The 23,494-nt window shown below is 39.8% G+C and overlaps 1 protein-coding gene across 4 annotated transcripts in view; it reads left to right on the forward strand.

The window, feature by feature from the left end:
• The first annotated feature begins 581 nt into the window (after positions 1–581).
• The window catches only part of ZDHHC20 (zDHHC palmitoyltransferase 20), a 47,156-nt gene continuing 24,243 nt past the window's right edge, over positions 582–23,494 (forward strand). For all 4 annotated transcript variants that reach the window (XR_003003884.1, XM_024750583.1, XM_024750654.1 and 1 more), the window contains exons 1-6: positions 582–1,918; positions 5,875–5,978; positions 11,560–11,680; positions 20,234–20,303; positions 21,600–21,632; positions 22,216–22,336. Coding sequence is in view for 3 of the 4 variants with exons in the window: in XM_024750583.1 (XP_024606351.1) it covers positions 5,919–5,978; positions 11,560–11,680; positions 20,234–20,303; positions 21,600–21,632; positions 22,216–22,336 (405 nt within the window). In the remaining variant the exon portion in view is untranslated. The remainder of the gene's footprint in view (positions 1,919–5,874; positions 5,979–11,559; positions 11,681–20,233; positions 20,304–21,599; positions 21,633–22,215; positions 22,337–23,494) is intronic.

The following is a 23,494-nucleotide window of genomic DNA, read 5'->3' on the forward strand; positions in this document are numbered from 1 at the left end:
ATGACCTAAGATGGGCTGGAAAAAACCCTATGCCTCTCTGAAACAATATTTTAAAAAAAAAAAAAAAAAAAAGAAAGTAATGACCATGAACCTTCTTGTTATGTTCCTGACTTTAGTGGGAATACTTCTATTGTGTTTTCTCATTAAATTATATTGGTTTGGGGATTGAGATAGATATATTTTAGTTTGTTAAGGAAGTATCCAGATACTCCTGGATACTTTAGTCAAAAATGAGATTTTAGTCAAAAATGGATATTGAATTAATAAACATTTCTTAAGCATTGTTGCTGTATGCCAGGCTTTGGAACTAAAATACTGAATAAAATGAAACACACTCCAGGAAAGAATACAAGTCCAAGTAGACTTGAGTTCAGATGTTTTTTTAAATTAATTTTACTTATTTATTTTTGGCTGTGTTGGCTCTTCATTGCTGCGCACGGGCTTTCTCTAGTTGCAGCGAGCAGGGACTACTCTTCGTTGCGGTGTGCAGGCTTCTCATTGCGGTGGCTTCCCTTGTTGCGGAGCATGGGCTTCAGTAGTTGTGGCACGAGGGCTCAATAGTTGTGGCTCGTGGGCTTAGTTGCTCCGTGGTATGTGCGATCTTCCTGGACCAGGGCTCGAACCCGTGTCCCCTGCATTGGCAGGTGGATTCTAAACCACTGCCCCACCAGGGAAGCCCTTGAGTTCAGATCTTATCTACACAGCATTTACTAGCTCTGTGACCTCAGGGACGACCTTTAATTATTTTGAGTCTTAGTTTATTTATCTGTAAGAAGGAACTAATGATAACTGTTAGGTTTGTTATTGTTCTAAGACATGATTCCACACTAATGTGGTCCAGCAGGGTGAGACAGACATGTCAACAAGTAATTGTGAAAAATGAGGTGGTATGGTAGAGATGGAGGGGTGAGCAACGTTGAAATAAAGGAGTGACCTGCTCTGCCTGGAGTGGGACTCAAGAAGGCTTTGCCAAGGAGGGAGTGTATACACCGGGTCTTGAAGGGTGAATAGGGGAAGCAATTGTGTGTGAAACATCTTGATGTATTTAGGAAACTGCAGTTTTTTTTTCAGGATAATTAGACCGTGGGTATGGGCAAATGACTGGAGAGGCGGACAGACTGTAGATCACAGAGGGCCTATAGTGTTTGCTACTCTGAAGATTGTGGACTTTTTTCTGTAAGTGACTGGTGGGTGTTGAAGAGTATTCCATCTTCAGATTTGCTGGTGATGAGGATGTGTTAAACTGCAGGTAGAGTTGCTTTAAGCTATCGCATTTGAGAAGGTCCTAAAACAAGGCAATGGGAGAAATGGGAGGGGGAGGCGGATGTGAAGAGACTTAGGTAGTAGAATCAACAGGACCCAGAGGCCATTGGACTATCCAGAGAGGAGGAATAAGGAGCAGTTCCCAGGGTTTCAAACTAGGAAGAAAAGTGCTCTAAAAATCACAGGATAAGTTCCTCTTTTTTTTTTTCTGTAGAAAAATAACAATGTGTTTTGTGTGTAGCTTTTACAAAAAGTTTGGTAAGTTACATCACAGACTACTTAATTAAGTGCCCTATGAGTGCTGTAGGGGAGAGTTCTACTCATTCTGTAGGAAGCATTAAGAAAAGAGCTAAAGAAAACATCATAACTATAACCATATAGATACACTTAAAATTAACAAAGGTCTGAAGAAGAATTTTAGTGCGATTGCAATGTTTATGGTAAAGAAGAATTTGAATTTTAGTGTTTCCATGGTTTTTGAGTGTGCAGTTCTGAATTTGCATTATTGTTTACATTTTACAACTAAATTTTATGTTTATGAAAATGATATTAAGGTGAATAGTCAACCTGAAATAAAGTTTATATACGAGTGTTTAAAATATATTCACTGTGTTTTCTTCTATTCTAGTTACACTTTCTGGAAATGGAGAAAACGGTAAGGCGCTTTTAACTTTTACTCTCAAGTTAAGTAGACTACTTATGGTATCTTAATTACAACCCATATACTTGTTATTTAGTGATGACTGTGTGTGTTTTGGTTTCCAGGAAGAAGATACATATTCTTAAAGCTTAAGTGATTAAAAGGAGATGTGTTATTAGGTTTATTTTTATACATTCAGTATATTCTCCTTTGTGTTATTTATGTAAATTGAAGTTGCTGTTATTTTGTAAGGCATCTAGTACCCAAACTTCTTTGATGTATTTATATACATATTTTTGCCTTGTATATTCTTCAGAACTCTTTATAGTAGTGGTTCAAAGATTTTTAATATCAGTTCTAGCTAAGTTTGAGGAGGAGGTGTTTCATGATGTCTAAATTTTATTGGTGGTTCTCTTGTTTATGCATTTGTTTAAAATAGTACTTTACTACTCATAGTCATTTAATTAAGTAACCAGACTCTGAATTTGTAAATTGTATTACTAGTTCATTTTGAAATGGAATTAAAGTTTTAATGACTAATCAAAGAGACAGTGTCTGGAGAGAAAAATCATTGCTCAAAATTTTATTGAGATAAAAGAAAATTTTAAGTCCTTTGAGATCAAATTTCAAAAATAAAATTTGATTTGAGATATGAAAATCCAGAGGATTTCTAAAACAGTTGAATAATTAGAAACTTTTTTTGTGTGGTGGTTGTTTTTTTGGCCGAGCTGTGTAGTTTGCAGGATCTTAGTTCCCTGACCAGGGATCCAACCCGTGTACCCTGCAGAGGAAGGGCTGAGTCCTATCCACTGGACCGCAAGGGAAGTCCCTAGAAATTATTAATAAATATTCTTATTGTTGAAAATAGAAGGCATTAAGCATGTAAATCTCAAGTTGACTTTGGATCTAACTTCTCAGTAACAGAATAAATATAGACTCAATCTTGGTAGGCTTGTTTTTCTTGCTTAAAATCAAAACTGTTTCCTGTGTGTTGAAAGCACAGACATAGAAAGCAGAGAATTTCTGAAGTTCTTATAAAAGAACTTTTAACTTGGATCATTATTTCTTGGGGCTATTTTCCCCATGTCTTTCAGAGAGTCTTTGAATAAAGTTTTTTGTTTGCTTATTTGTTTCTTAATTCAGTTACAGGTGATTTTTGAGTCAGACTTTTTGATTTATAGGTTCAGTTTTTCTTTGAACTTTGATTTAATTTGATGAGTTAAGCTTTTACTTTAAGTATTACTTCTAACCAATAGTTTATAGCATATATATGGGATTATTAGTAATCACACTAATTTGAACTTATTTAAAAACAATATCTCCAGTTATTATTTATATTATACTTTGATAACTACCGTCTATTAAGTGCTTACTATATTCCAGGCAATATACTAAGAGATTTATTTTATCTTTTCTTTCTTTAACTAAAGGTTAAGATTTTTTAAGGCAAAAACCATGTGCTTTTGTTCTTACGGAGAGCAAAAATAGTCTAAAAAAATATTAAATGTTTAAAAAATGTTAAAGTATATTGTTCTGTATTCTAGCCTTAGTTGTAAGTAACTCAGTGATTAAGAAGTTTAAAGTTAAAGTAACCAAGCTATGCAATAATACGTAGATGAGGATTGACAAACTTGATTGAATATGGGGGCAAGGCAGTAATATAAAGAAGTGAAATGAGCTATAGGTGAAGATAAAATTGCAGACTTGAAAAATGGCTTCAGTGTTGGTGTAACAGGAGACTGAGCTCCAGCCTGTTTTTCCAAAGGAGAAACAAATGAAGGGATGCTTTTGAATCCATTGGTTAGACCATGGGGTTTAGCCTAGAGGGAGCTGGAATGATAGGGAATGCAGATTTTGCGAAACCACAATTTTCTACGAGGATGACATCAGTTTTTGTGAAAGTGAAAAGAAAGCATATTTGAGAATAGAAGGAAGTTGTGGTTAGGGCTTCGTCTTGGCACCAGATGTTATCTCTGAAGTAGGATGTGACCACTAAGATCGTAATTTAAAAAGCGGAGGAAAATTAGTTTAGATATGACACAGTGACAGAGACCTTGGGTTTTTATCAAGCATATATGGGTTTGAATTCTGGCGTTATCATTTAGTAAGTAAGTAACACTGGGCAAGATATTAAATTTTCTGAGCCTTCGATTTCACATTTGTAAACTGAAAGAATACCCACGAGACCATTGTGAGGGCTAGAAATAAGGTAACGTTATATGTCTTCTAGTAGACTTTCAGTAGGTAGAAGGGCTGACTTGAGTAGCTATAGTTAAAATAAATATGGTTACTAGGAAGTTCCAGAGTTCTAGAATGCATTCATTAGTCATGTAGATGGAGCTATTTCCCAGGAATTTCATAGCCAACGGGGATAAGAAACAGTGAGCCACATATTTTACGCTGGCCACTGAGATGGATTGGAAGCAAGAGACTGGAAGGCAAGGGCGCCCATTGGCTTGTGCAGTGACCCATATGAGATGAGCAACAATTTAAGAACTATTGCACTAGCAGTGAAAAGAATGAGAAGTTTACTTTGAAGGAGATTTTAGGAGCTAGAAGTTGAAGTACGCGCTCCGTGCGTTGTGAGGGTCATCGAGCCCTGGCTTCCTGCATCAGTCATCTGTGTGTCTCAGGGTTCTGTTCTGTTAGACCAGACATGGACCAGTATAATTGCAGGAGAAAATGCTGGGGTCCAGCAAGTTGTCGATTTTGTATCATTATTTTATGTGAAAACATTTTTTAAAAACCAAGACCAAAAACATAAGGAAAAGTAACCTCAGACCAAAGGAAGGACAGTACTTCAAATTGAATACATGTTAGCTTTATAAAAACTTCACTACATTTTTCTTAATGTTTCTCATTTAACTGCAGGCCAGTGAAAACTTTTATCAGTCTATATACTTGGGTAACACTGAAATAGGGAATGCACAAAAAGAACCAGTTTTTGAGAATAAGGAACTGCTATACTTGGACAGCAATGATAATAATGGCCAATATTTATTGACGATTTATTATGTGTCAGACACTGTTCTAAGTGTTTTGCATTTATTAACTTATCAATATTAAGCAGCTAACTTAAAGGAAACACATCAAGTGCTTTAATTGAAGTCTGAGTAAATTATTTGGGGAGAATAGTATGAAGGGATAATAAATTCTGAAAGTAATAGAGGAGGCTTTTGGAAAAAGTAGTATTTGATCCAAACTTTACAAATGAGTAGAATCTCAAACTTTTGTGCTCATCTGTGCTTTGTTTTCTTCAGTGAGTTTGGGGTGCTGCATTCCAAACTGAAAAAGAATTTAAGCACTTGGTAAATAGTTCTGGCTTCTTAATGGAAACCAGTCCCACTTCTTACAGATAGAAAAACCACAGAACACAACAAAAAGTTTTTAGTTATATCAGTGAGTTAATATTTGGAGATAAAGATGTTGCGGTGTTACACTAATCCACTTAGGAAACAGTTATGGCAGAAATTCAGAGTGGCTAAAATTTTTGCGTTACCCCGTGTTGAAAGCGACAATGGAATTTAGGATACCTTTCCTGACAGTCCAGGAATTGAGTTGTTTATTTTCAGTATATAGTTCCTTGGATTTAATGTTCATAGTGAACATTAAATAATAATTTTTAAGTCATTTAAAATCTAACTTTTAGGAAGTGCTTTTGAAGGAGGTGCTCATAAGATTTCAGCTTAAATCTTCAGCAACTTAATGAAATCAAATCTCATCTCAGAATACAGTCTTTATTTATAAACCAGGCCAATAACCCTTAAATGCAGGAATAGAATGTTTTTTCATATCTGTAATGTTAACGTCATGCAGATAGAGGAGTGCATATATTTGATGTTTTTAGTACATTTTAATTAAATTTTTTATTGGATCGAGCCTCCTGACCCTAAATATTGTGTTTTAATATATAATGCTTTTTCCTGTTTTCACCTGGATTCAATGAAATGTTGTTTGTTTTTATTTACCAGGAAAGGCCGTTGTTTACCTTGTGGCTTTCCATCTGTTCATTGTTATGTTTGTATGGTCCTATTGGATGACAATTTTCACATCTCCCGCTTCCCCCTCCAAAGAGGTAAATTCAATGTTGGTAAATTACCAAATGCTTTCACTAATTATGGAATTATTTTCCCTGTGTTACCTTTGTTAAAACTCTATTACATAATGCGTTTGTTCTGTTTTCATTCATAAATTGCTTGGTAGCTCTACATTGTGGGTGTGAGTCATCTGCGTATCCCTCAGATACAGCCCACTGACGCAGCATCGTAAAAGTTGGATGATGGCGCTAAGGTTTAGCTGTGCTAATATTCTTCTGCCATGCTATGTTTTCTTAAATTAAAGATGTACGTTATGTCACTGGAATGAATAATCTTAAGGCACAGAATTGAGTTAGGAAAGTAGAGTTTATTTTTAGAAACTCAACATTTATTTTTTCTCAGGCCTGAACAAATAAGCTGCAACTAAATAAAGTGTTTTGATTGTGGGAAACAAATTGTCTGTGCCGCGGCTTGTTACACCTAGTGTGGCTAGTGTTTCTGCTACTTGGAGGTTCCACTTGGAAATAATATTGAGTACACATTTATGTGGAGTAAAGCTGAAGACCACTATGTCTGTTTTGCCTTGATATAGCTGACTGAATTCTCTTCACCTAAAGTTTAGAACAGCTAGATAGATAAGAATATATTCTCTGGAGTTAGGACTGCCTGAGTTTGATTTTCTGCTCCAACACATTATGTAATGAATCCAAGGCTTAGTCTTCTATTTGGAAAGTGGAGCTAACAGTCATGCCCGCCTCTGTAGGATGTTTGTGAGGATTAAGTGAGATTCATTCATGTGAAGCATTTAACATAGGACTTGCCATATGGTTAGCACTCAAATACTAGATGATGGTAATAATGTAATTGTTTCCCTTTGTATTAGATTCATCAAAATCCATTAAAAATTATAGACGTATGTTTAAAGATATCAACTTCCATTTAACTTTTTACAGAACATATATGCAGAAAACTATACATGCCATAAATGTACACTTGACGAATTTTCATGAACTGGACACGTGAGTGAGTAACCAGCACCCAGTTCCAGAAGCAGAACGTGACTGCTTTCCCGTGAGCCCCTCACACTCCCTGCAGCCACTGCTCCCCCGACCCCTGCCCACCCAGTAGCATCAGCTGGCTTTACCTGGTCTGCGCCTCACGTGGATGGAGTCACACAGGACGTGTGCTTGCGTGTCTGGCTTCTTTCATTAACGTTCTCTTCGTGTGCGATTCATGCGTGTTGTTGTATACAGCTGTGGCTCCCTCCTCTGCTGTGTTATAAAACACAGTTTATCTGGTCTACTGTTGATGGGCATGGGCCGTTGGGCAGCTTGCAGTCTCAGGCTTCTACACATAGGACTGCCATCAACATTCTAACATCTAGTACATACGTAGTTCTTAGGGGCAGATGGCCAGGAGGAGAATTGCTGGGTGCTGCACGTACATTCAGCAGTAGTGGGTAACGCCAAACTCTCACTGCCCATTGTTTCTACTGGGGGCTTTTGTTTTAAGGGATAATGTAAACCACTCATCAAGCTTACTGTTTCTTCAAATATATTCTTCAAACATTTGCTAGTAACTAGTCAGCCCTTAAAGTTATATTACAAATTGCCACCCATATCTTAATCTCTTAAGTCGAAAAGGACCTAATTTTATCTAATCAGTTACTAGTAGTGATGGCTGTTGGGAACATAGCATGTGTGAAAGTAAATAGTTTTTATTACAGGAAATAAAAAATATAATAAGAAAAACAATTGGCAATACTTTTGAGAAACAGGATAGTACAGAGGTTCGGAACTCAGCCCCCAGCTCCAGACCCCCTCGTCTGCCTCATCCCTCTGCGTTTCTACCCGCGTGACGTTGGACACACTCCTTAGCCGTCTGTACCTCAGGTACGTCCTCTGTAAAGTGAGGATGGTAGTTGTATGCACCTTATTGGATTGTTGTATGGGTTAAATAAATTAATCATACGTACATGTGATTGATGGTATTTATAATAATATATAATTAATGCTATAGGGAAAGTGCTTAACAGAATGCCTAGCACATTAGTGCCATCTAACTTACTTTTTTCTTTTTTGGTTGTTGTATTTGCAATGTTGTACCCATTTAGCATTTAGCCCAGTGCTTAACTGAGCCTTTACGTCCACTCCATCCTTCATGCTCCCCTGTTCCTGTAAGTGTAATTGTAAGTGTAATTGACAGCCTGTGTCCAGTGGCCCTTCTATGGCACGATCTACCTTCCCTGTCACGGACCTTGTCACCTAGTATTGTAATTGCCTGCTTACCTGTATGTATCACCTTATTAAATTGTCGGCTGTTTAAGGGCAGGGGTCATTTCTATCATGTTCTCCACTATATCCCTCTCCCACTGTCTGGCACATAGTGGGCATCAGTAAGTATTGAATGGATTGATTATTCAATCATGAAGGGCCAGCTAAGCTAGGCTGCAGTGACAACCAGGGACAGGAATGTAAGATGATCTTTCTGAATAAGCTTACTCTGGGCTGCCTGAGTAGCTCTTGATAAGAAATTGCATAGTTGTGAGATAGGTGTTCATGTCCGCATTAAAAGGACTCTAAATGTAGAGGCTTGAGCAACACTTCGGGCTTGGATCTAGGGGGATTGGTTGGGTCGAAAGAGCAAAAACTATACATTTTTAGGGAAGTTAAGTTATAAAGGTAGGCATTCTTCTTTCATTCTTTCAGGCAGCCAGTATTTCCTAAGCATCTGCTCTTTGTCAGACTGTGGTGGGCTCTGGGAATACAAAGAACAAGACAAACATAAAATGTTATAAATCGTGATACATTTAGAAAAAGAACGCGATGATGTGGCAGAGCATAACAGTAACAGCTATTAGGAAAAAAGCTATTTTAGATAGTGTGATCAAAGAAATCTCTGAAGAAGTGGTATTAAAGCTGAGACCTTTATAAGTTATCTCTTCCACTAAAGGATAAGCTTTTTGAAGGAAGACTCTTTGTTATTTACTGCTATCTTCATTGCCTAGAATCAGACCTAGTATGTAATAGATTGCTAAATACTTGAATGAATGAATGGTAAGGAGGAAGCAGCATAAGAAAAGCTGGTAGGCATCTTCCATCACTAAGTGTCATCTTTCTAAAAAGACAATATGGTTCTGTCGCTTCTCTGGCGTTCCTGCAGAGGTTGCCAGTGGACTGGTCATTTGCCTGGTACACAGACCCTTCGCGAGCTGAGGTCTTACTTCATGTCCATTGCTTCTTCCTGGAACTCCGTATTCAAGTAGTGTGTTGCCCTGAATATACTATTTTCACCTCTTTGTGTTTTCCATATGCTGCTTCTTTTGCCAAAATTTTCTTTCTGCTTTGTCTTCCTGGACGATTCCTGTTGATCTTTCTAAACCCCGTTTAGGTACCTCTTCTTCCAAGAAACTTTCATTGACGGCCCTCACCCCTCCCGAGGGAGCTTTGATCACACCTTGCAAAGAACTGCTGATTTGTAATTCTATGTTTACATGGTTAACATTCATACTGAACTATAGGAATGTGTTTTTGAAGGCAAAGGCTGTATTGTTATTCATCTTTGGATCCCTGGTACCTGGGTCAGTGCCAAGCTCTTAATTGGTGTGTAACAGATACTTAAATTGAACAATTTGAACACTAAATTTAAAATAATGGCATTTCATGGTTTGAATTCTGTTCAGTAGTATTTAATGAAAAATAGACAGGAATAATTTCAAACATCTAGTTCACTTTAAGTTGTGTTTTGTTCCATTCCTCATCTAAAATCCTGGTGTCTCTTGAGATTTTCATTTGGTTTAAGCTTTTCGTAATTTATAACCATAGTTCTTACAGAAAAGTAATGATTTTGAGGCCTGGCTAGAAACAGCTCAGCCCAGGAAAATTCTGTTCAGATTTTACAAGGAAACTGTAAAATTTGATTAGAGCATCTTTTTTCCAAATATATATTTAACGTTATACCATATGATTTTTATTCTCTGTTTTGAATGTTTCAGAGATGCATCATGTCAGGGAAGAACTTTCTAGCAAGTTACAGTTCTCTTAAAGGAGAATGGGCCGTCTTACAAAGTAGGAAAGTATTTTTGTACCTCACAGTATTCGAGGGGGTGGATCTCAGAAATGTCTGAAGATTCCAGCCTGCCTGGGAGTTTAGATAAGTGACCTCCAGAGTCTCAACTTCAAGCTTGTGTGTAATTTTTTCTGATTTTTTTCTGTCCTGTTCATATGTCCGTGTTACTTCTTGTCCTTTATAAGTAAATTGGGGATTTCTTGTGTGCCATCAAGATTTAGTTGTGGGAGCTAGGCTAGGTAATCTAAATGGACTCTTCTACTTCTTAAGCCATCGTGTTTTGGTCAGGTTAGAGTAACAAGTCTGTAAAAAGAAAGAACACGTATTTCACAGCAGCAGCACAGAGGGAAACATACTAGGGTAGAACTCAAGAGACTCGTGTTTTTATATCAGCTCTGCCAATAATTCTGCAGCCTTAGAAAATTCCCTGAGCTGCTTGGGATCACAGTTTCCTCACCCCAGAGCTCTTAATCCTGCCTGTGCTGCCCTATCGCCCCGTTTGTAACAGAAGAGGCTGCATCAGGATGGCAGTGCCGTTATTGACAATGAGGCATTGAGAGTGTGGAAGACTTGGTACTTGAGTTCGCAGGTAGACCAAAATACTCAAATTTTAAAAGATAAAGTTTTAGTCATGACCCCTTAGACCTTTTCAAGCAAAACCCTGTAAGTAAATAAAAATTGAGGAACAGTATTGTTAAAGTATGAACTATGATCAAGAGCATGTCTAGGCCATTTTTTTGTTTTTTAAAACAATCTGTGAAATAAAGACCAATAGACACTGAAAAATAACTCCTGGTTACATAAAATAGAGGCATAAAACTGAGGTCCTTGAGATGCTGGGATGACATGAAAAGAAGAGCAACTGAACAAGTCCTTTGTAGGAAAATGCTATTTAAAGAAATAGGCTGGAGGCTGCCCACCCACGGGAATTAAAACTTCAGAAGTGGAAACTGGAAACAACTCTATAAAGGAATCTCTCCTTGAGAAAAGGAGATTGTACTTACCTTGGCAATCCTTAATACTTCTGGAGAAAGCACCCTGATTGATTAGCTTTTTAAAAGCAAAAACAGAGTAGTAAAAGAAGGACTTGTTGTCCTCATTGAGAAATTTGGCCAGAAAATAGTAGGGCCCCATGCCTGTGATTTAGCCTGTTACACAAAGCAAGTGACTCTTTGGACATCCTTCCAAATCTCTTGACACTAACTTTCAAACACCAGAATTTTTACTAACAGAAAATATATATTAAGCCCTTTTTGATGGGGAAAGTTAATCTTCTCTGTAAAAAAACAAAAATGCAAAAAATACTTAGTTCATGTTCTTTGCCATCATTAGTATGGAAGGCAAATATTTCTCAATCTGTCAAAGGTATGTGTGTGGTTTTGTTAAAATGTGCTTGATTTAGCTTCCTAAACAAATTCGAAGACAAGTTTTGCCTTTATAGAAGGAAATATTTTTGTTTTTTCTGTTCTGGATACAACTTTGTTTTTCTGAGCCTGATAGTTAATAACCATGGGATTAAAAAGAATTAATAGTTATTCCTCCTTTTTATAGTTCTGCTTGTCCAATTCTGAAAAGGAACGTTATGAAAAGGAATTCAGCCAAGAAAGACAGCAAGAAATTTTGAGAAGAGCAGCAAGGGACTTACCTATCTACACCACATCAGCTTCAAAGAGTAAGAAAAACAAATCTTAAGCTCTTCTTCCCAAATAATTTTTAAAATATGGTAATTTTTGCCAAGATATATTTGCATGATTTGACTATTAAGTGGATATTGCGGTTGCCACAGATAACATCTGTGGGAACAGGACTTTCACATGTTGTGTATCTTACATGGTATTTCAGATAATAGGTATGTACATATGTTGATATAGATTTTTCAAATGAATGTATTTATTTATGGCTGCGTTGGGTCTTCGTTGCTGTGCGTGGGCTTTCTCTAGTTGCAACGAGCGGGAGCTACTCTTCATTGCGGTGCACAGGCTTCCCATTGCAGTGGCTTCTCTTGTTGTGGAGCACGGGCTCTAGGCACGTGGGCTCAGTAGTTGTGGCACGTGGGCTCAGTAGTTGTGGCTCACGGGCTTAGCTGCTCCACGGCATGTGGGATCTTCCCAGGCCAGGGCTTGAACCTGTATCCCTTGCATTGGCAGGTGGATTCTTAACCACTGTGCCACCAGGGAAGTCCCCTGATATAGATTTTTTAAGGGGCTCACTTTAATGTGGATCTCTTTTTTCTGCATTTCTTTTTTTTTCCCAACTCAATCTTCATGGCTAAAAATTTCATTTATAATTTTTAGCAAACCGTCATTTGGAAATCCTGGTTTGAATTTGAATATTTTGTGTCATCACTGAGTAATTTTTTTAAAAATCAAGAATGTGGTAACTTAGAATGGGGAGAAATAAAAGACATCAAGGGGAAGAAGCTTGTTCAGGGTTATAAAGCTAGTATTCAGAGAGCCAGAATTTGAAGTCAGGTTTGTCTGGTTCCGAAGCTGTGTCTGTTCCACTGGCCCCCTTGACGTTTGTGACTGCAGCAGCTTCCTTTTCTCAGGGGCAGAGCCTTACTGATAGGGATGGACCTGTGAGCGGCCAGACTGGTCATTTAAGTACAGGAAATTGTTTTAAATTATGTATTATACATCTCACTAATTCATGCAAATACCAGATAATGGTGATAGCTAACAGTTACTCTGACCTAAGTTCTTTACACATACAGACTCATTTAAACTTCACACCAGCCTGTGACGGAGACACTGCTCTCTCCATTTTACAGACGAGGGAACAGAGACAGGTTAAGTAACTTGTTGAAGGTCATACAGGCAGTCATATAGGTAGGTCATACAGATAGTATGTGAAAAGGTGCTCTGCCTATAGAACCCCTATGCTTCTCAACTCTGAGGGGAAATTAAAGGAGCTTTACCTTTGTATAATTATGTACACATTCTGACTTAAGAAAATTTTAAATTTGTGCAAAATTTTAGATGGGGATATTTGACCGACATTTAAATTTTTCATGCATTTCATATAGGCACACCTTGGAGATACTGTAGGTTTGGTTCCAGACCAGTGCAATAAGGTGGATATCACAATAAAGCAAGTCACGTGAACTTTTCGGTTTCCCGGTGTGTGTAACCGCTGTGTTTACACTGTACTGTAGCCTGTTGAGTGTGCGGTAGCATTATGTCAGAAAAACACATACATACCTTAATTTAAAAATACCTTATTGCTAAAAAGTGCTAACCATCATCTGAGCCTTCAGCAAATCATAGCAGTAATATCAAAGATCACTGATCACAGATCACCATAACAAATAAAATAATAACGAAGCTTGAAATATTTTGAGAATTACCAAAATGTGACACAGAGACACAAAGTGAGCAAATGCTGCTGGGAAAATGGCACCAATGGATTTGCTCGATGCAGGGTTGCCACAGACCTTCAGTTTGTAAAAAAAAAACAAAAAAACGCAGTATCTGTGAAGCGCAATAAAACGAGGTATGCCTATACTATCCCTTTGCATAACCAATATATTACCGTATAGAATGAAAACATGGATTTCAGATCAAACCCCAGCTTTTCCATTGCTAGTGCAATGAGAGTCACTTAAACTTCCTAAGCCCTGGTTTCCTCATTTTAAAATGAGAATAATAGTCTCTGAATCTCTGGAAGTATCCAAAAATGAGACAAGCACTTAGTATAGATCTCAGTGTACAATAATAAACTTTCAGTAAATGAGAGCTTATTTATTTTTAACGTCTATTTACTTTTGGCTGCGTTGGGTCTTCGTTGCTGCCCACGGGCTTTCTCTAGTTGTGGTGAGTGGGGGCTGCTCTTCGTTGCGGTGCGCAGGCTTCTCATTGCGGTGGCTTCTCTTGTTGCGGAGCATGGGCTCTAGGCACGGGGGCTTCAGTAGTTGCAGCACGTGGGCTTCAGTAGTTGCGGCGAGTGGGCTCAGTAGCTGTGGCTCGCGGGCTTTAGAGCGCAGGCTCAGTAGTTGTGGTGCACAGGCTTAGTTGCTCCGCGGCATGTGGGATCTTCCCGGACCAGGGCTCCAACCCGTGTCCCCTGCAATGGCAGGCAGATTCTTAACCACTGCACCACCAGGGAAGTCCGAGAGCTAATTTAAAATAATCCCTTTTTATATTCAATTATAAAATGTTTAGTTTATAACAGTTGTTAGTAGCTGCAGTTATGTAGATTAGATTTTTTTTGGCCGTGCTGCGGGGCATGCGGGATCTTAATTCCCTGACAGGTGATCGAACCCATGTGCCCTGCAGTGGAAGCGCGGAGTCCTAACCACTGGACCGCTAGGAAATTCCCTAGGTGTTTTTAACCCAAAGTCCCAAGATTTCAGAGAACTAATGAAACCATGAGATTAAACACAAAATTTGGGGTACTTTTTGAAGTAACCCATTCTTTTGATTTTCAGAGCAGTACCTATGCCCCAAAGAGTTAAAAGCTGCTAACGTAAAGTCTTTACCCTTAAAGCTTTATTACCTTTCATTAATTTTAATGGCTTTCCACTACTCTGAAAAATGCCCTTCATCTGTTGTATAGTGCAGGAGAATTTTGCTGAGCACTTTTTGGTGATTATTTACGCCCCTCTGAGACAGTGCAGCACTTATCCCCACATTAGAGACAAAGAAGTGAGACACAGGGAGGGCCCTGACGTCCCGAGTGGCAAGGTCTGGGATTTACACCTTATCTTCTGACTGCAGACAGAGCCCCTGCCCTTGAGCACCGTTTTATACTGCATTTCTAACTGCTTAGAATCCCAAAGAACATTGGGGGTTTTTCTTCTTTTTTTCTTATTATAGAAATAGTATCATGCATTCTTTAAAAAATGAAATTACAGAACCACATGTTATAGAAAGTGGATCTTTCTTAGACCAGAGATTAGTGAAAGTGACGGAGCTGCCTTCGTGGAGGGGCGTGGGGGCTGTCACTGCGCTCCTTTTTGTGCTTTTTTGAACCACGTGGACATCTCATCTGTTAAGGAAGCAAAATGAGTCTTTCTAAACCTCCGCCCTCCACAGTCTGGATACAACCAGTGTTTCTCTTTAGCTTTCTCCCGCTCCATTTCCCTGTGTCAACTCTGCTAAAACTCTGTTCTTCCCCACCTTTTATTTTTATGTCTTTTTCTCTTCCTAGAATGATAATTTTCTCCTCTCTAAATCTACTTTAAAGTTTTAATTCACTGTCCAGCTCTCTTCAACCACTTCTATTCACTTAAACTAGAAGAGATTTTTAAAATCTTCTCTGAACTTCTCACACTCTTGCCTTGTAGATCGCAGGTCGCCGTCTGCTGGTTGTCTGTGCTCCTCCCTCCTTGACTCTGTCCTGAGGCTCTGGCACTGGGATCTCCGTCCACGGCCCTAACACAGCCAATGCGTCACCCCCCAGGCTCCCAGGAGGCGTTTGTGGGATGAATCTGTTCCTGGGTGTTCTCCATAATGGCTGCTTGTACACTTGAAAGATCTCCGTAGTTTTCTCCCCTTCACTAATTTTTCCCATCCTAGAGTCTCACTTTATGTTTTATCAAAAACAATAACATTATTGTAACGATAATAACTGCTTTACTGGGAATTTGATATGTTCCATATTTTTTTTGATCTGCACAGTAGTCCTTTGCGCTTGATATTATTTGAATTTACAAAAGAGGAAATTGAGGCTTTCAGAAAGTGAGTTACTGACCCCAGGTCACAAGCTAGTAAGTAGGAGAGAACGAGTATGAAATATGGCGGCAGAGCCCCAGCTGCTTCCAGGCTCGGGGGCCGCCCTGCACCTGTACACACTTGGCTGTCCCTCAGGACCTCACTTCCTTCTTGGGGTCTGCATTCTTGTCCTTTATTAAACTTGCATAAAGATTGCTGACCTCCTTCTTCCCTTCTCCCACAGTTTGCTCCTAAAAATCTTCTTCACTTAATAATTTCCAACCCATTTCTTCCCTCTGCTTTCAGGTGTACTTCAAAGTGTATCTCCTCTTAAAAACAACAACAAGGGGCTTCCCTGGTGGTGCAGTGGTTGGGGGTCCGCCTGCCGATGCAGGGGACGCAGGTTCGTGCCCTGGTCCGGGAGGATCCCGCGTGCCGCGGAGCGGCTGGGCCCGTGAGCCGTGGCCGCTGGGCCTGCGCGTCCGGAGCCCATGCTCCGCGACGGGAGAGGCCGCGGCAGTGAGAGGCCCGCGTACCGCAAAAAACAACAGCAACAACAACAAAAATTTGGTTCTGACGTGTTCCAACTCCCATTCTATTTTCTCTTCCCTTAGACCGTGGTGGGTCCCCTCGTAAGTCGTCTGTACCCTGGGCCTCTTTTCCTTCCCAGCAGATTCCAGGCAGCTGGCTTTCATTCTTCCTAACCAAGTTCGGTGGCTTTTGATTCTAACTGCTTGAAAAACTTTCTTCTTTGGAAAAACTGTCTTCTTTGTGCTTTCCCATCCGAGTTGTTTCTGCATCTTTGAATGTTTATTCTTCCTCCTACATTTTTTTAACCCCACTTCACAAGGGCGCCTCGTCCCACTTCTTTCTGTACTGTTCCTCCAGCTGTTTTTAACTCTGACACCACGATATTGTGATCGTTGGTTCACTGTGTCTCAAACGATTTGTTTTCTTTAATAGTTTTCAGACTGAGTTGTCTTCCCTTACTGCGAACTGGCAGGTTGAGGGATGTTGTCACACGAGTGTGCGCTTGCTGCCCAGACCCTTTATTGTTGTCAGGCAGAGGGGTGGACTGCAGCTGTGCCTTCAGAGGGACGAGGCTGCCTTGCCCTCCGCCAGGGCCCCGGTCGGAGCTTTGGCACTCCCCTTGGCATGTGCGCCCACTAGAGCTCCATTCTCGTATCTCCACCTTCCGAAGGGTAGCTGTACCTGAGTGACCTGTTATCCCAATTCAGGTCGGGCAGAACCTAACATCATGGGGGCAGGAGGGAAGGCTGTCTTGTTCAACTTTATATTCTCAGCATGAAGCAGTGTTTGTCACAGGGTAGAGACTGAGTATTTGTTGAATGAATGAACGAAAGAAAGAAAAACAGCCTAGCCCCCCCTCCCATACCCACCCACTCCCTCTACCCGCCACCATCAAGCTTGTTTCTGGCATTGGCAGCACCATTCTTCTGGCCACCCCTCCTGGAAACCGCAGTTTTCTGTGACTGCTGCTTTTACCTCAGTTCTTCTATCTACTCAGTCATCAAGACCCTTAAAAAGGCTTCTTGAAAAGTCTGTTTCATTTCATCTCATCGCAGAGCAACGGCAGAATTTTGAGTGGAGGAAATGTAGAGGAAAAGAAAATAAGACACTGGGCTTCTGATCCCGATCTGACCACTCATTTAGAGAGAGAGAGGGAGATAATCTTGGGCAAACTACTTGTTTTCTCTTTAGGTTTTGGGGTGTTTCTAACCTAAAAAATGAGAGGTTGAGTTAGGAGACCTCTCAGGTCCTTTATACCGGCTCTGCTTTTTCTACCTTGTATGGGTTCACTTCCCTAGTGTCCTGTCTAGCCAGGGTACTACAGGAGGCCCTCAGTAAGGTACAGGTTATTCATTTGATAAGGGGATATTTGTGTAAATTCCCTTCATCTTGAAGTTTGGTTTAAATTATAAAAGTAATAGAGGAACATGATCTTTAAAAATTTTTTTAAGGATACCAAATGAGAAGTGTCTGCCCCTCACCCTGGCACTACTTCCCAGAGGTTGCCACCCTTCTTGTATATCCTTGCAGAAATTTTTTATATATAACAGAATATTGCAAAACTTATATACAATTGTTAAAATCAATTAACATGTTAACAATGAGAGTGGATAGGTATTAACAAGTACAGATTTGGTTACCTGGGTAGCTGCCTTCTAGCAGGTGTAACTGCTAACACTGCTTCAAAACAACACTTTGTGTCTCTCTTATATATGTTAATTCAAGTCTGAAGGTGGATGCATTGTATTGGGATGTGTAAATAGAGAAATACATATATTCTTCTCCCCCCTCAGAGACATGAAACGTGCTGTATATCAAACTATTCTGCGGTTCGCTTTTCTCCACTTGGTGCGTTTGCACTCTTCCAGCTTAGGGTACGTGTCTATTTTGTATGGAGAGTTCTTGTTAAAGTCTACGTAGTGTATCATAAAATGCTTAGCTACCTTCATAATTCGTTATTCCTAGTGCTTTGTTCTCGAAACCATGTTGTGGTGAGAGCATGTCTATAGAATAACTTTTCTAGCGGCAGAGATCCCGGGCACAGAGTGTTCAATGCCTTACGCTTTTATAGACATGGCCAAATCCTTTTCCAAAAACACTAACACATGACATGGTCCATCTACTTTTTAGAGGGTATGTTGAATTTAAATTTTTATTTGAACCTGTTTTCTCTGCTGTTACTATGTCTTTTAGCCCTAATGATCACAAGTAACAGACAACAGCGTAAGCTTTTTAACTCTCCCTTCCCCCCAAAAGAAACTACCATAACATACGGGGTGGTGTAAGAAAGTGGTGGGTGTCTCCTGTGCCCTGAGGGCAGGACTGCAAGAAGGGACTGGAGCTGAGAACCGGGGGCCAGAGGGGCTCCTGCAGCTGTCCCTGCTGCTCCCTGGCATCTGCTCACTTCCTACACTGTCGCCCTTAAAATGATTCTCCCTTTCTTATCCCATCCACATGGCGAAGCGCGGCCATCGTGTGTTACTCAGTTCCACCCCGTGAGATACAGCTCACTGCCCCTCAGCCCTGATTCATAGGAGCGTGGACCAGAAGGGGGGGAGGTGGGTGAGTTCACACAGTCCAGGTAGAAGAGGGGTCTGAAATCATTTCCTGGAAAGAGAGTGGCCTATAGACCAGGCGGATACCCCCAAAAGAAGTCTGCCGCACTTACAGTAGATCCCGTAGAGTATTTATTAGTCAAATGCTCTAAATCTGAAAGTTCAGCTCTAGTGAAAGACCCGTAGTAATTTGTCTTGTTGCCAAGAAGCATTTGTTTGCTTTGGAGGCCATGATATGGAAAAAGGTTAGTATCTCACTGTAATTTTATTATTCTCTCTTCATCCAAAATAATGGTTTTAAAGAATTCTCGATTTGTGAAGTCTTGGGACATTTCCCTCCTAAATCTCAAAGAACTAGTTTGTCACTTACGTAGATTTCAGAAACCAGAACCTCAGGTTCCGAATGTTCTGCAGGTTCTGGTGGAGCTCTTCGTTCAGTTGGCTTTTTGTTTTTGTCTGTGCTGTGTGGCATGCAGGATCCTCGTTCCCCGACCAGGGATTGAACCCGCACCCCTGCGTTGGGAGCATGGAGTCCTAACCACTGGACCGCCAGGAAGTCCCCTCCAGTTGGCTTCTTTTCTCTCAGAGTACTTGAGCGGAGTGGGGAGAACAAGCCTTACCTGATGCAGCTTCTCTGACCCTGCCCTGTGTCCTCCTCCTTTCCTCTCTGCTCCAGGCACACCGGCCCCTCGCTGTTCGTGCACCCTGAGCACCCTCCCACCCGAGGCCTGTACCCTCTCCTCAGATTCCTCTTTTCCCACAGGTCTATGTGACTGACCAGCTCCCTTCTTTCAGTTTCAGTTTTCTCAAATGACTCTAACATTACAATACCCCACCTCCCCTTCCCTGCTTTATGTTTCCTGTCAGCACCTATCACTAATATACGACTTATTTTGTCACCTTGGTTATCACTCCCCGTCTTTTCCACTAGAGCGTGAGTTCCGTGAAGGCGGGGCTTTATGCCGAGAGCAATATCTGGCCCCTAGTAGGTGCTCATTGTGTTTTGAATGAATGAAGATACAAACTGTGTATATTAGAATTCAGTGGGAAGAAGTTTAGAGTTCTTTCGCAATAGTATGTTTGCAGTTTTGCTGTTTATCTGGGATGGGGTGGGAGATAATTGAGAACGTTTGTTTTGATATTTTACTACAGACATCATGGTACAGTAGGAGAAAATACTTGATTTAGGTCTTAGTGTATCTGAGTTTTGCCACTAAACTACATGTCTGACTTTATACCAGTTCCTTATTTCCTTGGATCTCCTTATTCATCTGAACATAGCTGGGCCAGCTACATTTCTGAGGTTCCCTTCTGCCTCTCGACATTTGGATTTCATAAACTCTCCAATGAACTTTGGTATTATTTTAAAATTATTAGATGTCAGTTTCCTAGAGTTGTTTCTAAGAAATGAAAGCAAATTTTATAGTCAAATTAACTCAACTCTAAACATACATTTTTCAACAACTTCCTTTTAATTCTTAAATGTAGCCGTCAGATATTGTGAAAGATGTCAGCTGATTAAGCCTGACCGTGCGCATCACTGCTCAGCATGTGACATGTAAGTGTTTCTCTTTGGCTTTCATTTAACCCCAGTACTGGAACTGGAGATGGGAGAACAGAAAGTGAAGGAACTTAGCAAAAGTACTGCATCCTCTCCCATTATTTGCTCTGTGTGCGGAGCTAACATAAATATGTGTATAAGCTAGAATATGCTTTGAAGTAATCTTTGGTAACAGTCGCTGTACCAGTTGTTAGAATTTTCTTGAAGTATGTGTACTTCTTGTGCATATGCTTAATGTAACACTGATGACCAAGTGAGTGGTAACCCCCCTTGAGAAAGATGACTTAAATTCCTGGATTAAAAAGACCGTCACGACACTTTTCTTGTTTTTATTATTAATGTTGGTATTGAAGCCTAACAATCCACAAAAATATTACTTTCTTTTTTTGATATTTACTTATGTGTTTATTTGGCTGCACCGGCTCTTCGTTGCAGCACGCAGGATCTTTAGTTGTGGCGTGTAGGACCTAGTTCCCTGACTAGAGATCGAACCCTGGTCCCCTGCATTGGGAGCATGGAGTCTTAACCACTGGACCACCAGAGAAGTCCCATTATTACTTTCCGTTACCACCTCTGAAGTTGTTCCCCCCAAAAATTTCAAAGATTTTATCCCTTATGCTCTTGTGAGAAGGTAGCGTGTTGAAAGAAAGACCCCTGGTATGGGAATTCCAGTGAGTCCTTGAACTTGAGTGAGACGAGTCGTTTAACCTTTTGGGTACCAGTTACTTATTGTATCACTTGAAATGGCCCCTTGTCTAACTTCATGCACATCACGTATACTGGTGGGGGGCGAATTTGGGGTTTTTCTTTTTCTGACTATAGAAGTACAGTGTTTCTTATACATGGGATGGAATTGTATAAAATCTATGGAAAAAAGCCCACCTACAAGCCCATCAGTGTTAATATTTTAACAATATTCGCTTCTAAAGTTTTATCACTTGCACATGTTTGAAATAACTTTCATTTCACTTTCCTCAGCTGACTTTGTAAACTAGATCTAGCTAATGTACCAAGTGCTATATGCACCATATCTGTACATTAAAATGTTGTTTGATGTGGTCCAAGTCAGCTGGCTATGCTCAGCTGAATTCTCAGTGTGAAAAGTCATTACTTCTTACCTATGAAAGTATTTGTGGAAATAACAGAAATTGTCTCTAACCTAATGTCTACTGGGTTGGTTTTTCTAAGATGTATTGCTGAAGAGAAAATTTTAAGTAAAGAAAAAAAATTATCAGAAATGAGAATCAGGGAAATTTTTCTACGTGGATTTTCTCATGTTCGTTTGTTTCTTAGGTGCGTTCTTAAGATGGATCACCACTGCCCTTGGTACGTGTAAACACAGAGGAAATGACGTGGGGCTGGAGAGGTGGGAGGGGGGTACTTGGAGTGATTTACCTCAGCATTCCTAAATGTTGAAGGTCAATTTAATTACTCATAGATATCAAGATTGATCTAGTTTTATGTTTCTGCTACATGTTTTCCTTTAAAAATACATTCTGATGTTATTAACCCAAATAATTGTCTACTAAGAATTAACACTGAAATTCCAAATTCCTTACAGGATTTATTTAAAACACACATCCATAATTAAGACACTGCTCTCTACTTCCCAAATGACCCATTTTCTAGTTACAGTGATTTTAAGTTTTTTCATCTGTCCTATTCGTTATTATTATGGTAAAAAAACCATTAAGTTTGCCGTCTTAGCAAGTGTACAGTTCAGCAGTGTTAAGTATGTTCACGTTGTTTCGCAACCAGCGTCCAGAACTTTTTCATCTTGCAAAATGAAACTCAGTACCCATTAAACACTCCCCACTCCCCGCCCCTCAGCCCCTGGCAAACACCATGCTAGTTTTTGTTTCTGTGAGTTTGTCTTATTTTTACAGTGTGATTTTCTTTATTCTTCTAGGGTGAATAACTGTGTGGGATTTTCTAATTACAAATTCTTCCTGCTATTTTTATTGTACTCTCTATTATATTGCCTCTTCGTGGCTACAACAGTTTTACAGTACTTTATAAAATTTTGGACGGTAAGTCTTTTTTTCTATCTTAAAACATATATTTAGGGCTTTTTAAGGTGCTATTTCATAAATAATTCCTCCATTCTTTATTATAACTAGACATACTTAATTTTACTAGTTAGAGTTTATAATGGCTCAGAAGACGGTTGGGGTTAAAATTTACCTTCATATATACATGTTTGTAAATAAATGAATATTAAACAGGATATAGTGAGCTTCTTTTAGTAATCCAAACTGTTTCGAACCATACTATCAGTTTTAGGGAAGTAATTACTTTTATTTCAGATGATGAGACTCAGTGCAGTTTTACAGTAATAAAAGTGAAATCCCCAGCCCCAGGTAACCACTAATCTGTTTCCTGTCTCTGGAGATATTAATACTTTTTCTGTTGTGAGTTGCAAATTGTGAGTTTTTCCACAATTTTGATCGATGTCTTGTAACCCTGTTTGCTTTTGTTTTTCCTAAATCAAAATTTTATATTTTTAAAGCAGTACTTTTAAATTACGATTTCTGGCTTTATTCTGTTCGCTGTAAATTTATACAGATATTTACCCAGCTTTTCTTCTGGCATTTTTATTGTGGTTTTTTTTCCTCCCTCCATTTAAATCTTTGATTTTGAAGGTGGGGGTTATTGTGGTTAAAGGTACTTTTGTATTTACTCTTCCTAAAAATCCTATGAAGGTATTTTATTTTATTTTATTTTATTTATTTATTTATTTTTGGCCGTGTTGGGTCTTTATTGTGGTGCGTGGGCTTCTCATTGCGGTGGCTTCTCTTTGTTGCACAGCATGGGCTCTAGGCGCGCGGGCTCAGTAGTTGTGGCTCGCGGGCTCTAGAGCGCAGGCTCAGTAGTTGTGGCGCATGGGCTTAGTTGCTCCGTGGCATGTGGGATCTTCCCGGACCAGGGCTCTAACCTGTGTCCCCTGCGTTGGCAGGTGGATTCGTGACCATTGCGCCACCAGGGGAAGTCCCTGTGAAGGTATTTTAAAATGTAGGTTTTATTTTTCTTCAGGTATGGTGAAGCTGACCGATCAGGAGATGATAACCATTGAAAAGATAGTTTGTTACTCACAGTTCCAAGGGAGGGTTCATGCCACCCCGTGCAGGGCCACACAGGGAAGCACCAGAGTTGCTCAGGAAGCAGAAGGCGCAGGGCCCATGGGAAAG

This window comes from Neophocaena asiaeorientalis, unplaced genomic scaffold, assembly GCF_003031525.2.
Source record: "Neophocaena asiaeorientalis asiaeorientalis breed wild unplaced genomic scaffold, Neophocaena_asiaeorientalis_V1.1 scaffold443, whole genome shotgun sequence".
Classification (NCBI taxonomy): Eukaryota; Metazoa; Chordata; class Mammalia; order Artiodactyla; family Phocoenidae; genus Neophocaena; species Neophocaena asiaeorientalis.